We start from the raw sequence: 15,651 nt of genomic DNA, 5'->3' as shown, positions 1-15,651 counted from the left end.
TTCTTTTTAGGAATAAATCCGATTCGGCAACGAACACGATTTCTGTGAGTATACTACCGGTTAAAAATCGCCGTGTTGTTTGTCTCACTGTTGAATCACCTCCTTGACCGGAAACTGCTCGGTAACCCTAAGCGTACCGATTATTTATCACTCGATCTATCTCAGGTTCTCTCTCTACCTCCGCCTCCTCTATCTATATGCTGACTATAGTTGATTGTATGAAAGAATGTTCTACTGACGAGTTGTAATAATTCATTGTAGACTTTCGGAGAATGGGGCTACGGCGAGGTAGATGTTAGACACCTTCCATTATATATATATGATTTGTCGATTACCTTTTTTTATCAAGTCTTACTTTGTTTTTTGCTTGGCATATAGTAGGTATAGTACAATGCTCGCACGATTTCTCCAAGTTGGATGCTATTATAAAGAATTATGATAAATTTGACATCGGCACCAAGAATGCTATCCTCCAAGCTTCTCCCAGTGTTGTCTCTCTTATAAGTCGAACCGGTATTTTTTCTACTTCCTGGCAGCTTTTATTGTTTTTTTGATGTCTTTTCTCTGTAAGGAAAGGAAAGTAGCAAGTAATCAGCTACAGTACATGAATAATAAAGAAAGTTGCGGCATTGTGTGAGTTTAGCTAGCTATTGAGGTCGAAGCTAGCTATTGAGGTCGAGTTTGAGTTTAGGTTTGTAAACATTGTTTAAGCAATTAACATAATCAAGTACTTCTGTAATCATATGCATGTTTATGCTTTAGGGTAACTGATACTCCCTCTGTCACATTTGTTTTGTCCACCAATCAAATTCCACAGTTGTTCACTCAATTTAAACATACTAATAGTTACCAAAAAATTATATTATTTTTCAAACAAGTTAACATAATCAACACTTAACTCTCCATATAAACTGAACTTGGCCGATAGTTTTTGGGACAAGCAAATTTTGAATTGTGGCCAATATAAATGAGCCTAGAGAGTATATGCTTATCTAAAAAAATGGGTTTAAATAGGATCCATTTAAAAGTAAGTCAAGTTGGACCAAACTTATAGTTGATCCCAGTCAGAATTGTGTGCAAATAATTTTTACCTATGCCCACCCCTAGCTGACAGTTCCTTAAAATTAGGCCATTCTTTTAAGTTCTAGGTTTTCGAATGTCGTTTCAAATGTTTTGAGATAACAAATAAGGGGGTTGACATGCAATATTGATGGGAAGTTGTAGAAAGTATGATTAGAGAACATTCTTATTGCATTTTCTTATATGTTTGAGTTTAATTGTTTTTACCAAGAAAAATATATGCACACTGCACACATCAGGTTGCCATTATATATGAGTATATTGACTGGGCAATTCTGATCAATCTTCGGGAGATGGGAAGAAGAGCTCGTTGTTGAGGAGCAATTTGCGATGTGTATTTGGCACTGAATTTCTTGACAAAATAGATGACAATAGAGGTAATGAGTTGGGAGAGATTTCATCCTGTGTTTCTTGGCAGACTTTTTGCTCCCATTGGTTTTGGATACCATAAAAGAAATGGCCCCTAAAATCTCAAAAAAATTTGCTTTCTCCCATCACAACAGCCCCCATTACAATTAGATATTAACGGGACAGACTTGATGGATGGAAACACTCTAGACCTTCTAAAGAGGAAGATGGCGGTTGGGGTAGGCCACAATAACACAATAGATGCTTTAGCAACTACTACGAGGAAACAACCCCTCACCTATTTCTTGAAAAATGAAAGAATAAAAAGGTCCGATAGATCACCCAAGGACATCTCTGAATCTTCCACCTCTAAAGTTAACTATCCAAATCCTTGATCCAAAAGTAAGCTCGTCTATCTGTTTCCCAACGAGGTAAGTTAAATTCTTAGTTGGCACCAACATTTAACGTAAATCACTAAAGCATCATATAACTTTGATAAATGGAATAGTTGTGGCCTTTTGGGTATGGAATCCGGTGTTTACAGTTTTGCATACATCTGCCTGTAATCTGATGCGAAATAAATTATGCATTAGAGACCTCACTAAAGTACACCTTGGGTCGCTCAGTGACTGTACCCTTAAGGTATAACATTACAGTGGAAGGAAGGTAGAGGGGTGGAGAGTAGAAAGCTTCATTTATCTCAGTGTTACTTGCTAGTTGCCATGAACTGTAAGGTTTCCAGTTTGAATTTATACTGCTTAAATATTTTGCACCGTTTGAATAATGAATTAAAAGATTGTCTCGGCAAACAAATAACAGAGTGCTCCTTAGTGAGGAGTGTGTCTTTCTGGATCGTCTGTTTCTTTGTTAGATGTACCATTTTGGTGCGGGATTGCATAATAATTCTATATGCAGTTTCTCCGAGTCCCAAATATGAGATAATCTGGTTTACTTTCAGCTATGCCATCTTCTATGGTCCTAGCTGTCTATCCAGGCGATATGACCCATACTTTTGACGTCAGTGATGGCTTACTTTCTTTCCAATGTCATGAGACTCTAGGTTAATAGGTCTGGACATATAGTGTTCAAATCCATGCTTAGGCTTGCGTAATTAGGGTTTCCATATGTTATCTGTGAATCCATCGAAAAGTATTTATTTGTATGTTTTTCACAATGGTCCTTGTTAATGTTTTCCGCGTGGTTAAAGTTTACTATGTGTTACAGGTGACAAAGTGGTATTTCTTGGCTCTGGGACTATCATAGAGTGTGAGGCCCATGATGAAAGTTTCCTGTCTACTATCTTAACTTCTGCAACTTTCCTGCGAGGTCCTGATGATGAAGCTTCTATTTTACCTAATCTTATGGTTAGTAATGCTGCTTAGTTTGCCTTTTCTTCTCCTGATGTCTATAAAATCTTTTTGCTTATTTAGTTGTGTCAATGAACTATTAATATTTGTCCATTCTTTCTTTTGTAATTAAAATGTAGCATGTAGTAAGTAAAAATAGCTAAACAATGCGGAAATCTTCTCCTATAGTCCAGTGAGAGTTGGTTTCTAAATTATAAGTGTATAAAGACTGTGGTCACCTTTATTATGCAATCTGCTACCTCTTAACTAAGATGATTATCAAGGTTAAGCCAAATCTCTTGTGATCATTCTTATCTATCGAATAGAGTTGCAACTGCACTGCTCCCAGAAGCAATGATAGTAAGGACTCAATACCATTGCAAGTCATGGATGTACCCATGCTAATTGACTAGATAGAATGCATGCATCATATTTAATCCAATCACCACTACTCCGTATTCAAAAGAATATATGAATGCTCTATTTCATGTTTAGTGTTACATAGTTTAAACCTCAATTTCTTGTTCAACAGGGATAATGGTTGTAGTCAATGCTCAGCATTGTTAGTACTTGCTGGAAATCTGTTAAGGATATTGTTTTTTTCACATGTTTAATGTTTTCTATTGTCTCTGGAGTTTTTTTCGAGGGTGATTAGTAAGTTATTAGAGGATCTGCTCGTAGATAAAGACCGGAACCACTGTTAAGATATCTAATCCAGGGGAACAAGTCCATTTTTATCACACGCATAAAATGAAAGTACATCAAGTACTGCTTTTCATAGGCAGTAGTTGATCTGCCTTCTTTCCTAATAAAGATAAATATGACCAACTGCCTAAAATACCGTAGATACTTGTAACTAGAAAATATAGGCACCAAAAATAATTTGCTACGGCCATTTTAATAGAGACTATTATGGAGTTCCTGGGAGAATCATTATACAAACAGCTTTGGAAGTCTCCCGTGGAAAATAAGATAAGCATAGTGTCTTATGTGTGTCTACAATTTGCTGAAATAAAACAGATGGAACAAAAAAATAAGTGCGGAGAGGAGTTCTGCACATACCCTTGTGCACCAAGTGATTGAGTGAACAGTAGCCTCTAGAGAAACCACAGCTAAGCAGATAGAATAAGGGGTGCTAAGTGATATAAACACTGAGTTTTTTGGTACATTCATACAGTTTGTATTGCATTAAATGTTGACACAAACTTTTTTTCTAGCCATATTACCTTTTCTTCCGGTACATATGATGCCACCCAGTTTCAAATGATTATGTTATTTCAGATTAATGTATATCTATCCAGCGGTAAATTATACGAGGGGAAAGTTTTGACATACGACTTCTATTACAACATCGCAATTATCAGCATCAAGTCTGATGCACTTCTCTCAACTGCTAAAATGAGATGCGTTGATGATAGTATAGCAATAGATTCTAACACATCTATGCTAGACGGTGCAATTTCGTTATTGCATGGAGATGAAGAAACAGTTTCAACTCGGTATAATCTATTTCCTGGTAAACTTGTCATAGCATTAGCTCGTAACTTTGAAGCACCCTTTGAGATTATGGCTGCTCCTGGTTATTTCAGGTGTGCATCAGTTATAATTGTATTATATCAAACATAGAATTGTTTGCTTCATCTTTTATTCTATTAAATCTTTGACCAAGCGTCTTATTTTGGTGAAATTAGACTCTATACAAAAACTTATGTATAGTGCTGCATTTTTAGAGGGCTTTCTTCTTCTTATGCCTGTTTCCTGTTCAAAATGATTCAGTTGTAATGATTTTCATCATGATTGCAAAGAGCTTTTCTGGACGACGTGCAAAGTGACTAAGGTAGGTACCTATTCGATTCTCAGAGACAGCTGAGTAGGTAGTGCAGACCACATGCTATTGTATGTAGTTTTGTGCAATGATGGTACCAATAAGTCAATTAATTGTACCATTTGCATATTTAACTTCTATATTGACACGGGTTTTTGTAAGATTGTTGTTGGAGGACCCGTCATCAATTGTTATGGAGAAGTCATTGGAGTAAGCTTTGCCTTAAGCCCAGTCAATGCATTTCTGCCGATAAATATTGCATTGAAGTGTTTGGAGGATCTGAAGGAAAATAGGTGATACTAGAAACTTATTTTCCATGTAATGTGTTTCCTATAGGTGATACGAAAAACTTGTTTTCCATGTAATCTCGTTTGTTATGTCTCACAGGCAAGTTCCAAGGCCTTATCTTGGAGTGGGTGTTGCTAATCTTTACACTGCAAAGTTAGAGAAGCTGGATGAACTGACTGGAACATTCCCTCATGTAACCAAAGGAGTTATAATTGAACAGGTTTGACTCTTCTGCTTGTGATGGGATGGTAATATGTTAGGTTTGATGTTGATATAATCCAAAATTTAGCAAACTCCTTTGGTTCTTTTGACTATACTGGTGGTTAGTTCTATTTATGCACGTCTTCATTAGGTCTCCCACGGATTGAGGGAATTAACCTCGGACCTAGATGGAGGATAAGGCCTATGCAATTACTGCATGGTTTGGAAATGTCACATTATCTGTGGTCCTGCTAGTAAAACAGATATGGACATAGATAGTTTGAAGGGGATTTTGGTTTGAAAAACACCAAGGGAGATGATTACTATGAGCCTTGTGTTCTCTTGTGAGCTAAAGCATGCCTAATATCTTAGGCAATTATGTACTTTTATGTAAATTACCAAAGTGCGGAATTCGAGGACTCGTTCATCCTCGAACTGCTGAATTTATGCCATAATGGACATGTGCTTGAAACAGAATTTAAAAAGTACAATATCCTAAATGTTTTGTAGAAGACATTTGATATTCACAGAAAATTGTGCAAACTAAGGAAATGCAAACAAAAGCAAAGGGAATCAGGATGGTTCAGGAACACTAGTTAAAGTTTATGACTTGTATACAATTTTAGTGACCGAGATAGATAACAACTGGAAACTTCATTTAAAGCATTAAAATTCGAAATATTTTCTAGTCCAGTACTTGGGTCCACACCCGTGACCTACACATGTACCTGAGTTGGGGAAAACCTAGGCTATTTATTTTATATTCACATTCCATACTTATTATGTTTGTATTCTTATTTTGGGACTAGTCCTGGAAGAGTACGGTAGACTTCCTGTTACCTAGAGTATGTGGTTTAAGATTGTTTCATCAACAATTATCATATCTGTTTAAATTGTTACAGTATTTGAAAGAATAGGTATTTGAAAGTTTAGATCCTATTGCAGGAATTATTATATTATACATTTTTTAATTCAGAATTATAAGTAGTGCCAAAATCTACACTAGCATTAAGGAGCAATGTTTAACATTAATGCATTCACATCCAATATATACTCATACTTTTCTCCTGCGTTTTCTCAAGTTGATCTGAAATGTTTAAGCTCATTTAACTTTAAAGTCCCCTCTAACCCCTTTTGCCCTCTTCGTAGGTTGAGAATATGAGAATTCATGCTCGTGTGAAAAGGAGAAAGGTAAGGTATACATAACCTTTCTCTTTGCTTTACATGCATCGAGTTGATTTTTTTTTATGATGTCCGCCTTTTTCTATGCTGCTTGTATCATGCAGGTATGCCATTGGACTTTTTGGTCTGTTAGGAAATGGCTCAAAGCAAGGGTCCTACTTCAAAATGTAAGCATAGTTTCTTGTATTTGTTATCTCCATTCTGTCTAGGGAAAACTGCTCTACCTTTTGATTGTTGTTATTTTATTAGTACCCAATAGTACTTAGTTGGTGTGATTTTTCTACCTCTGGACTTGGATTTTTTTTGGATTGGATTTATTTCATTTGGTAGTATTTTTTCAGAATTCATCTGCTAGTATATTAATATGAAAATTTGTGATGTATACATAATCTTCGTTTCTCTGTGAACATACATGATGTCAATGACATGGAAATTTGAAACCTTGCCATCGTCTTAGTTGTTTCTTGTAACATTACTTATTTAGTTGAATAGGCTTCTTCGCAGAACAAAAAATGTGATCATATTGGAAAACCACATGTATGTAAGTCCCTGCTTCAATGATGACAAATAACTGTGTTATACATTTACGTATGTAGGTTAAAATAATAAATTGGTGATTTTATTTGTTTTTTTACAAGTTGTCTTCTTGGTTTGAGGTTTCAAAAGTTTTTGCTCGACCCTGTTGTTTAACAAAGTCTGTTTTTCATCAAGTATAAGTGTTTATAATATAATATTTACCAATTACCCTAAAGGAAATCTGCATGTTGTGAAATATACCTTCCCTTATTAGTTTATCTGCTTATGTTTGGTAAAAATGTTTTGGAGAGTTATGTTGGTCAATTTATATTTATTTGATTAATAAGTGTTTTCAAACCTTTCTTCTTCCTTTGCGCTGCCTTGTAACCTCATCACTACTACCACTGTGAAAGCATTAGATATGTTTTGTATCATATATGTTTTATGCATTATTGTCATGCAAATATTATCTATCATCTGCTATCACCTTTTGATAACCACGCATCTCGTGTTGTCACCTACTCAACCTATTCACTTAACTAATACAAATTCATTGACAAACAAGACCAGAAGCTTAATGAAAATTTAGTTCGTAATATCTTGAATACCCAATAGGTAGGTATATAATCGACTATGACTTGTAGTGAGCTACCAATATTTCCAATTCTTCTTTTGGTTTGTGGGAGGGGGATGTAATTGAATGTCCGTGAGTGGTTGAACTTCCTTTTGAAAACCTTGTAGCTCTCGTGTAATTACAAGTGGCTGGAGAGGCTTGCTTGGTTATGGTCATGCGACTTTTTCTTTCTTCTTTTAACAATTTTGTCCATATTTTCGAACAACAGTATCTTCTTTCTTGTTTTAGCATCACTACGTTATCCGAAAAGTTCACCTACCAAAATAAAATAATATATACAACATAATATTTTGCAAATATGGTGCTACATAAAATTAGAAGCCATATGTTGTTTGTTAAACCATACTTCCTCATTTTGCAGATTGAGAAGAAAAAGAGAATCCAAACAAGTGGTAGGAAGATGAAGGTACCGTCTAAAGATCTTTTCACATTACTTATTAAAATGGTTAATGGGGACAAAGTGTGAAGGGCTTATGAAGGAAAATATAATAATTTTACTTTTGTTTTATTGGAATATAATTGCAAGCAACTGGGTTCTCACTTCTCAATGCATGCAACAAAAAATTGCCTAGCGAGGCTTGCTTGGTTTTGGAATTTGAGTCCATGATTGTTCGACCTATTATTTTTTTCTTTTGTCCATATTTTCAAATGACAATAGCTTCTCCGTGGTTTTACCATCACTAAGTTATCCTAAAAGCTCATCGTACCAAAATAAAATAATGTACATGACATTAATATATTATTTTGTAAATATATTGCTGCATAAAGTTTAGAAGCCATATGTTGTTTGTTGAAACATGTTACTTCATTTTGCAGATAAAGAAGAAAAAGAGAATCCAAACAATAGATGGGAACATGAAGGTACCACCTAAAGCTCTTTTCACATTACTTAAAATAAGAAAGCGAAATTAGGCAAAGTGGAAGGGTCTATGAACGAAAAGATATAATAATTGTGCTTCTTTTTGATGAAAAAGTGAGAAGTTCTGCTCTTGAGATTAGGTAGAGTGGAACAATCTTTATTCAGATCTAGGTTGAGTGGAACAATTATTATTCCTTGTTAGTATGCCTCTTATTAGAATCTTTGCACCTGAAATTGAGGGTCGGTTTGTAGATATAGGAGTTTGTTGGAAGTGATTATGCTCCATGGAATCAAACCAGTGTTGCGTGGTTCACGGGTGGGTGGTTCGGGTACGTGGTATCGGATCAGGGACATAAAATGTTAGTTTTTTCGAATTGGGTACGATGACATGTGAATCCGGTTCGCGGGTCAATATGAGGATCACTTTTTAGTGATTTTTAATAAACAATATATAGTCTAGGTATGGTTTTTATAATTAAAATATTTATTTTACCTGAAAATAAAGAAGTAAGTTAATCTAAAAATGAAAATTTATGGTTAATAAGGACCTTCAATACGTATTTACAAGGGGATGTAAATATGTTTTTTAACTAAAGCATGTCTCGTGTATCTTTTTATCATCTTCCCAACTCCTTTTCTTATTTCTTTTACTAAAGTATGTTTTTAAAAAATAATTTTAATCAAAATAGTGTCAAGTTATCTTCCTTTCTTATATCGCCGAAGTTAAAGGTGGATCGCTAAAGCTAAAGGTGGAATCGTGTTCTGTAACAAGGGAACTGGATCACTATTCCACTAGGAAGCATGGGTGCGGCATCCAGCTGCTGCGCACCGGGTGCAGTGCTGGTGCGGCGGTGCGGTCGGGTGCGCACTGAGTGCGCCGCTTGGCGTATCCCGTTGTATCGGGTGACGGGTTGGGGATTCACGGGGGTGCAGCAAAGGGGGTGCGGGAAGGGCAGTATTTGTAATTTTGAAAAAAGTTTCCCCTAATTCAAAGGCCAAATAAGGAGAGAAGCGCCGCGATTCAGCCATGATAATTCAGCCGCAGTGTCGTTTTGCCATCATCCGCTCTTCTCTCTTCTCTTCTCTTTATTCATCTTGCGGTCTTCTCTTTCTATCGTCTTCCACATATGAGCTGTATGTGTATGTATATATGTATATGCATATACAAGTCTTAGTTGTTGTGATTTCGTTGTTGTATTGGTGTACTGTAGCTGGTATGTATTGTATGTACAGATGTTGGGTGCCTACCTGGGTTGTTTGTTCTGCTGCCTTGTAGTTTTTAATTGTTTGGCTGATTGGTTGTGGCAAGTAAATATTATAATTATGTATTGTAAATGTGAATTATTTGACTATTTGATTTGATTTGAATGCTCCTTCTTTGTTTTGTTTTGTTTTTTTTTTTGAAAATCCTTCTTTGTTTTGTTGATTAACTATATATATAAATATAATATATATTTTTTTTTAATATTTTTTTTGCCGTATCCCCCCGCACCCGAATCCCCATATATTACATTTTTTTGCCGAATTCCCGTATTCCCGCACCACGTATCTCCGCACCCGCACTCATGCTTCATAGCTATTCCATAGTCTGGCCCATGAACCATGCAACACTCAATCAAACAATACATCCTCTAATTTGATTCATATAATTCAACCCTGTCCAATAAAAAAAGAACATGCTTACAATTGTTATTATAGAAAAACTAGTACCTTGGAGACCAAGTAAATTTATAGATAAAACGAAATAATTGCTTTATCACTAACTACTACCTATTATTTATTTACCACCACATATCTAATTTTCTAGAATATTCTCAACTATATAATATAATTAATAATTACAAAAACATCCTTTTATATAATTAATATAGTTGAAATAATTATTAGTTTCATTGTTTTATGGTTTACATCAAGAAAATTCAAAAACTTTGCGGCGAACGTTAAGAATCAACAATCGTTGAATGGGTCTCTATATGAGTTGGACATGAATTTGTGGAAGCGATTGAAAAATATGATCATGTTGGCTTTGTAAAACCATTATGGAATCGATATATCTATATGATCAACTGAATCTACTTTATCTTAAATTTTTTCTTTTCGAACAAAGTGACCTTGCTCCATCCGTGGCTCAGTTTCAACATCCTTTATGACTCCACAAACAAACTCATCAGGCTTATGGTCAACAAATTTTTACGATTTCAAAAGTGTTCTGGATTTAACTCCAGAGTTTTGCTTTTCACTAATTTCCTCTAAATATTAAATTTACAAGTCCGTTGCATTTTTTGCAATTTAGCACTCGTGTCCTTTGATAACTTTAATATTTGCTCTAGTAATGATTTCCAGCTCATACTTCAGATGTGCAATTAAATCTTCATGTGTATCAATTCTATTTGATAAAAGTAAAAAATATTACAATTGTTTATATTGAAAAACTAGTAACTTGGAGACCTAGCAAAATCATAGATAAAAGGAAACAATTCCTATAATTATTAACTAATACTGTTACTTACCTACTAAGATATATGTAATTAACAAATCTCTGTTCTCCAGAATATTTTAGACCTTATAATTTAATGAATAATCATATTTAATAATAATATAAAAAACTTGCATCAGATTCACCTTGGATAATAGGTCTCGTAACTGGTGTCATCGTAAGGTTTAGTGGGTTTCTTCTTAATGTTCTATATTTGAATTCGGGTTATAGCTTCATAGTATCCTTTTGGGGCAGGAGCCATTAATGAGATGCGACTGATCAACTGGGGAAGAATTTGCAATTTGAAAAAACACGGTGGACGTATGTACCATCGCCAATAGAAAACACTTTGATTTATTATCCGTACTCTCAATTTTTCTTTCGTGGCATCTACTCCTTACATAAAATTCTCGTGTCATTAGTTTGAAAGCCAAATAGCATTTCGGCTGAACAAATATTGTAGTTTATTTCATAATGTCAGCATGTTGTGTTGTGTCTGGAATTCGTGGAGGTTATATAATACCAAATGCGGATGATGACAGAACACATGACAAAGCAATCTCGATCATTAATTCAGTGAGTGACTTATTGGTTCAAGGATTTTTGGCTGGATTCTCATGTAGCAATCTTGAACAACGTAATATGCTCTGTGCCCCTAGTGCTAATGGAATATATGCTCTTAGAATGCTAAGAAAACATCTTTCAAGAGAGTGCAACGTTAAAAGGGTAATCATGCATGTATCATAAAGTGGAGTAAATATATATTGATATGAAGTTTTCTATTATCATAATTGTTGTTTACTTATTTAAAAAGGTTCTAATGTTGAGCATTGGTTTGTCTTTTATATATAAATGTCACCCCCTCCTTACCCTTTTACACGTCCCTTATAAAAAATAAATTTGTGCCAAAATATTTGTCCCTTTCTCTTTTCAAAAGTATTTTTTGAATATTTTTCCCAAAGTATACCCTTGACTACAATTTCCAGTCTTCGACTAATATACATATATACACAACTTAATTTAATGCACTGCAATCAATAGGGGAGACAAGGAAACAAAAAACTCAACTAATTGTCTTAAGATGCGTAATTTTCTTAAAAGAGACATGTAAAAGGGGACGGAGGGAGTATTTGTTTTAAAGTGCAGACTCTATCTATATGCTATTATTTTCTTGGTTTTATGGCTTTACCTGCATGAGCTTTCCAATGTCAAACAGTTAAAACAAGAATCTCCTGCTGGTCGTGATGGTCTATGTTGCGACGATGTTATTATTAGTTGTGATGGAAATTCAGTAGGGAGTCCTCTCGAGGTATTGCATCTGCTCTTCCATGGTTTCTTAATCTTGCATTTGTCTTTTCTTTAATGAATTTCATTAAAAGAACTGAATAATAAGAACAGAGTACAATATGAAATTTTTCGATAAATATGCCTTTACTGATGTAAGAAATTTAAATCTTGTTGAAAAAAATGAAACAAAAATTGAGTCTTGTGACCGACATAGTAGATATGCATAGGGCATATGAGAAAATTCAAGGTTGTTTGAGAGAAATGAGAGTCAACTGTTGGTTAAAACTATTGAACTTATTAACATCAGTATGTCTGAAAAGTTTCCAAATGACCCTATTTAGTATTTTAGTGCAACATACTGCCCCCATTTACCTGTTCCTGCAGCGGGTGATATATTTTCCCACCAGATACTACTTAGATGAAGGCGTATTTGGACTTCTGATGTTTAGCACTCTGCACTCAGCCTCTCAGTCATATAATCCCTTTTATCAAAACATGCTCTTATACCAGTAATTTGAGCACTGAGTTGAAAAATGAGATTCAAATGCTCGAAATTGAGAGTGAAATTGGCACACACCCTCGACTTTGATTACTTAGGTTGGTCATGCCGTCGTGGATGTCTATTGTTTTAGATGAAAAGTTTGTCTTCACCTTGGTTGATTTTTTTGTTTCTCTGATGTTACCAGCAGAGTGTTGGTGATGGTTATTAAAACGTATTCATTGCAACAAAACAAAAAATCACAAGATGTGTTCAACCTTTGGCATAATATTTTCAGATGCTCCATGTAAAATGTATCCAGTTTGAGACGCCAAACCTATAGGCGTATGAATATGCACACGTGACGCCTGTCTTATATGCATATCTGCCATTGAAGACTGCCTTGCATGCTCAATAGTTAAACACGTTAATGACTTGGGCGGAACAAAATTATACACCTATGTAAGACGTGTATATGATGTTTACGCCTATGTAAGACGCTATTTTCCTGGTTCAAAAGTTAAATAAGCCTAGTTCTTAGAGTGAATGATATAGTATGGAGGTACCACAATCATTTGAATTCAAAAGCTACATTTGAGAGGCAAGAAAATAAAATCAGTATAGAATAATATCCTCTTGGTTAAAGAGAGAGGGAACAATTAAATAATGTATGGTGTCAAAACAGTCCAGAGCTTTGCAACTGGAGTTCGTTAATTAAATTGATTTTGAACTTGTTATTTTTTTAACTCTTCTTTTGATCTCCATGAATCTTCCAAGCGAGAGGGAAAAAGGAAATTTGGATTTAGGGCAAGTCGTGTATGATACTATGAGTAAATATGCTACTCTGAGCAAATATGGTTTTGACTGTGTTATGGAGGGCATGGAACATGATTATATGGTATAAAATATTATTCAATAGGGTGGGTTTTAGTTTAGTTCCCCTATTACAAGTTAGCTTACTTCATTTAAAATGTGACTGCTAAAGAAGTAAAAGAGATGTGTGTGAAGTAACACATTATTTGTATATACTGAATCTTTGTTTTTGCATAAATACATATGTCTGACACTCACTACTCTGACACGCGCATGGACACTCGGACATCTACTTTAGGCCAAGAACAAGTTAAAATTTCATAATATTGCCAATCTGTCCGACACTTTGACTAGCATCCATGTTGCGCACTTCAAGTCGAGTCCGTGTAACAGAGATTATAATTGGTATATACCTTTCGCTATCAAATACAAGTAGAGGGAGATTGCTAGTGATGGTGCACTTTTTTTTTTATCATCTTCTTTTTCTTGATGTGAAGTGTAGGGGGAGAGGGGAGTCTCCTCAACCTGGAAAGCCCAAATTTAGGTGACAGAGAAAATTTACTTGTTTTGATTAGAAGGGTTATGGGACACCCTCAACCTTGAAATTATAGAACAAAAAAAACTTACTTCATTGTCCTATGTTTATTGGGCATTTAATCTTTTTTTTTTTTGTGAAATAATACTAATTTGTGCTATTTATAGCTGACTGAAGTTCTATGGAACCAAGAAGGGAAGCCTGTTGAGCTGATTGTGCTAAGGCCAAGAATTGGTCAACTAAAGCTGACTGTGACAGTTGGCACTAGCCCAAAGATGAACAGGTAAGAAAGAGTTGACTTTTTTAGGCAATATCTCCTGAGGGAGTACCAATTGATTCTTCCTTTACTGGAGAGGAAGTTATCCTAAAGTCGGGTATTAAGAACATAGTCAAAAGAAAAGTGAGAATCCTTATAAATAAGCCCTTTTTTAATGTCTTTGGTTTGTGGAAAACATATTGTACACAAAGTAGCTTTTCCTTTGTTTGGTTTGTCAAGGTTAGGAAAAAAAATTGTAAACATTTTCTTAACAGAATGCATGCTGTACTTTCCTCCCTATTTTTCATCCTATTTTCTGTCCAAACATCCATCTTCTCTTTCATCGTGTTCATCCTTTTCTCCTTTAACTTTGCATATGAGGAACCATACAAAGCTAATCTACAATTGTTTTCTCCATTGAAAGATTTTGTTTTATGGAGATTATTATCCATTAAAAAGTTTTTCCGTCCAACTAAATACTACTTTTGCTAAAATAGCAAAGAAGACCCACATTATAATCTTTTCTAGACAAATTTGATAATGGTCCATGTTTTCCCCCCCTTTTTGCAGGTGGCATGACCCATATGTTGGCGACTTTGACTTTTCCGAATTAGAAGATAAACTAGCTAGGGAGAGAAAAGGTAAGAGTGTATATTTAATCAAGTACATCATATCTTGCAAATCGCAAACAGCAGTTTTTTTTTAAAATTCTAGTGTCTATTCAACTTCTTGACTGTCTTTTTTATGCATGTCTTTGTCTTTCAGATAAAAGTTGAGATGGGTTATCTTAGATTTTTGATGAGCAGTTTGTCAAGCCAGTTACATATACACTCCATGACATGGAAAAAGCTTGAACACATTTCTCTATTGACATCCTTTTGTCTCTAGTATTTATTTGTTAGTTGTGTTTCCTGGTTCATTTGGCTCATGGTGCATGTAATGAATCAAGATGCAGAATCATATTACGCTTAAATCGTAATATGTCTTATTTTTTGTATACCTGGTAATCATATTACGCTTAAATTGATATATTTAGTCTAAATTGCACTTTATATACCCATATTTTAAGAGTTTTGCATGATGATGGCCAAAAATTAAAGGTTGGCATAAGAGTTATTCTTTCTTATACACTTTAGGGTCTCAGCCCAGCTCCTCTTAAAAAATAGACGGAACACTAGTTATGTAGAGGGCAAAGTGTCTAAACTTAGAGCAACTCCAGCAGCTTTCCTATATCATGTCCTAAGTCCAATTATAAGGAATGTGACATAAATTAGTGTTCCAGCAGTGTCTTAGAAGTGCCTTAAATCACTAGGATCCTCCTTCCATGCCTTATTAATAAGGCACCACTAGCCATGCCTTATTTGATTTCTTTAATAAAAAAATCATTTCTCTCTCTTATTGTAACTTATTTTCTCTCTCTTCCTTCCATCTTTTATCAATCTCTTTCCAAATTTATTATTATAATAATAATAAGGAATGAATTATAAGGATCATTGTTGGAATTGAAATACAAAATCTTGTCCTAAA

The 15,651-nt window shown here is 34.8% G+C and overlaps 1 protein-coding gene across 4 annotated transcripts; it reads left to right on the top strand.

Moving 5' to 3' along the window:
* Positions 1 to 15,153, top strand: LOC108204573 (putative protease Do-like 14). Of its 4 annotated transcripts, none has more exons than XM_017374086.2 (16): positions 3 to 165; positions 262 to 288; positions 382 to 513; positions 2,653 to 2,792; positions 4,056 to 4,363; positions 4,551 to 4,611; positions 4,762 to 4,892; positions 4,987 to 5,107; positions 6,238 to 6,279; positions 6,375 to 6,437; positions 7,782 to 7,826; positions 8,237 to 8,281; positions 11,972 to 12,064; positions 14,036 to 14,151; positions 14,695 to 14,765; positions 14,890 to 15,153. In XM_017374086.2, the coding sequence occupies exons 2-16, from the start codon at positions 273 to 275 to the stop codon at positions 14,898 to 14,900; spliced, it is 1,395 nt and encodes a 464-aa protein (XP_017229575.1). In that variant the 5' UTR covers positions 3 to 165; positions 262 to 272; the 3' UTR covers positions 14,901 to 15,153. The 4 variants fall into 4 exon arrangements, with proteins under 4 accessions (XP_017229576.1, XP_063934894.1, XP_017229575.1 ...); XM_017374084.2 differs by having other exon boundaries at positions 379 to 513; XM_017374087.2 differs by lacking the exon at positions 11,972 to 12,064 and having other exon boundaries at positions 1 to 165; positions 379 to 513.
* Positions 15,154 to 15,651: the final 498 nt, after the last annotated feature.

Source organism: Daucus carota, chromosome 1 (assembly GCF_001625215.2).
Source record: "Daucus carota subsp. sativus chromosome 1, DH1 v3.0, whole genome shotgun sequence".
Lineage (NCBI taxonomy): Eukaryota > Viridiplantae > Streptophyta > Magnoliopsida > Apiales > Apiaceae > Daucus > Daucus carota.
The sequence above is the reverse complement of the archived record's forward strand: the minus strand, read 5'-3'. Positions and strand labels throughout refer to the sequence as shown.

Coding starts and splice junctions, on each gene's coding strand:
- LOC108204573 (XM_017374084.2), top strand. Junction 4,612..4,761: donor CGACGTGCAAAGTGACTAAG/GTAGGTACCTAT, acceptor GGTTTTTGTAAG/ATTGTTGTTGGAGGACCCGT. Junction 7,827..8,236: donor CAAGTGGTAGGAAGATGAAG/GTACCGTCTAAA, acceptor TTCATTTTGCAG/ATAAAGAAGAAAAAGAGAAT.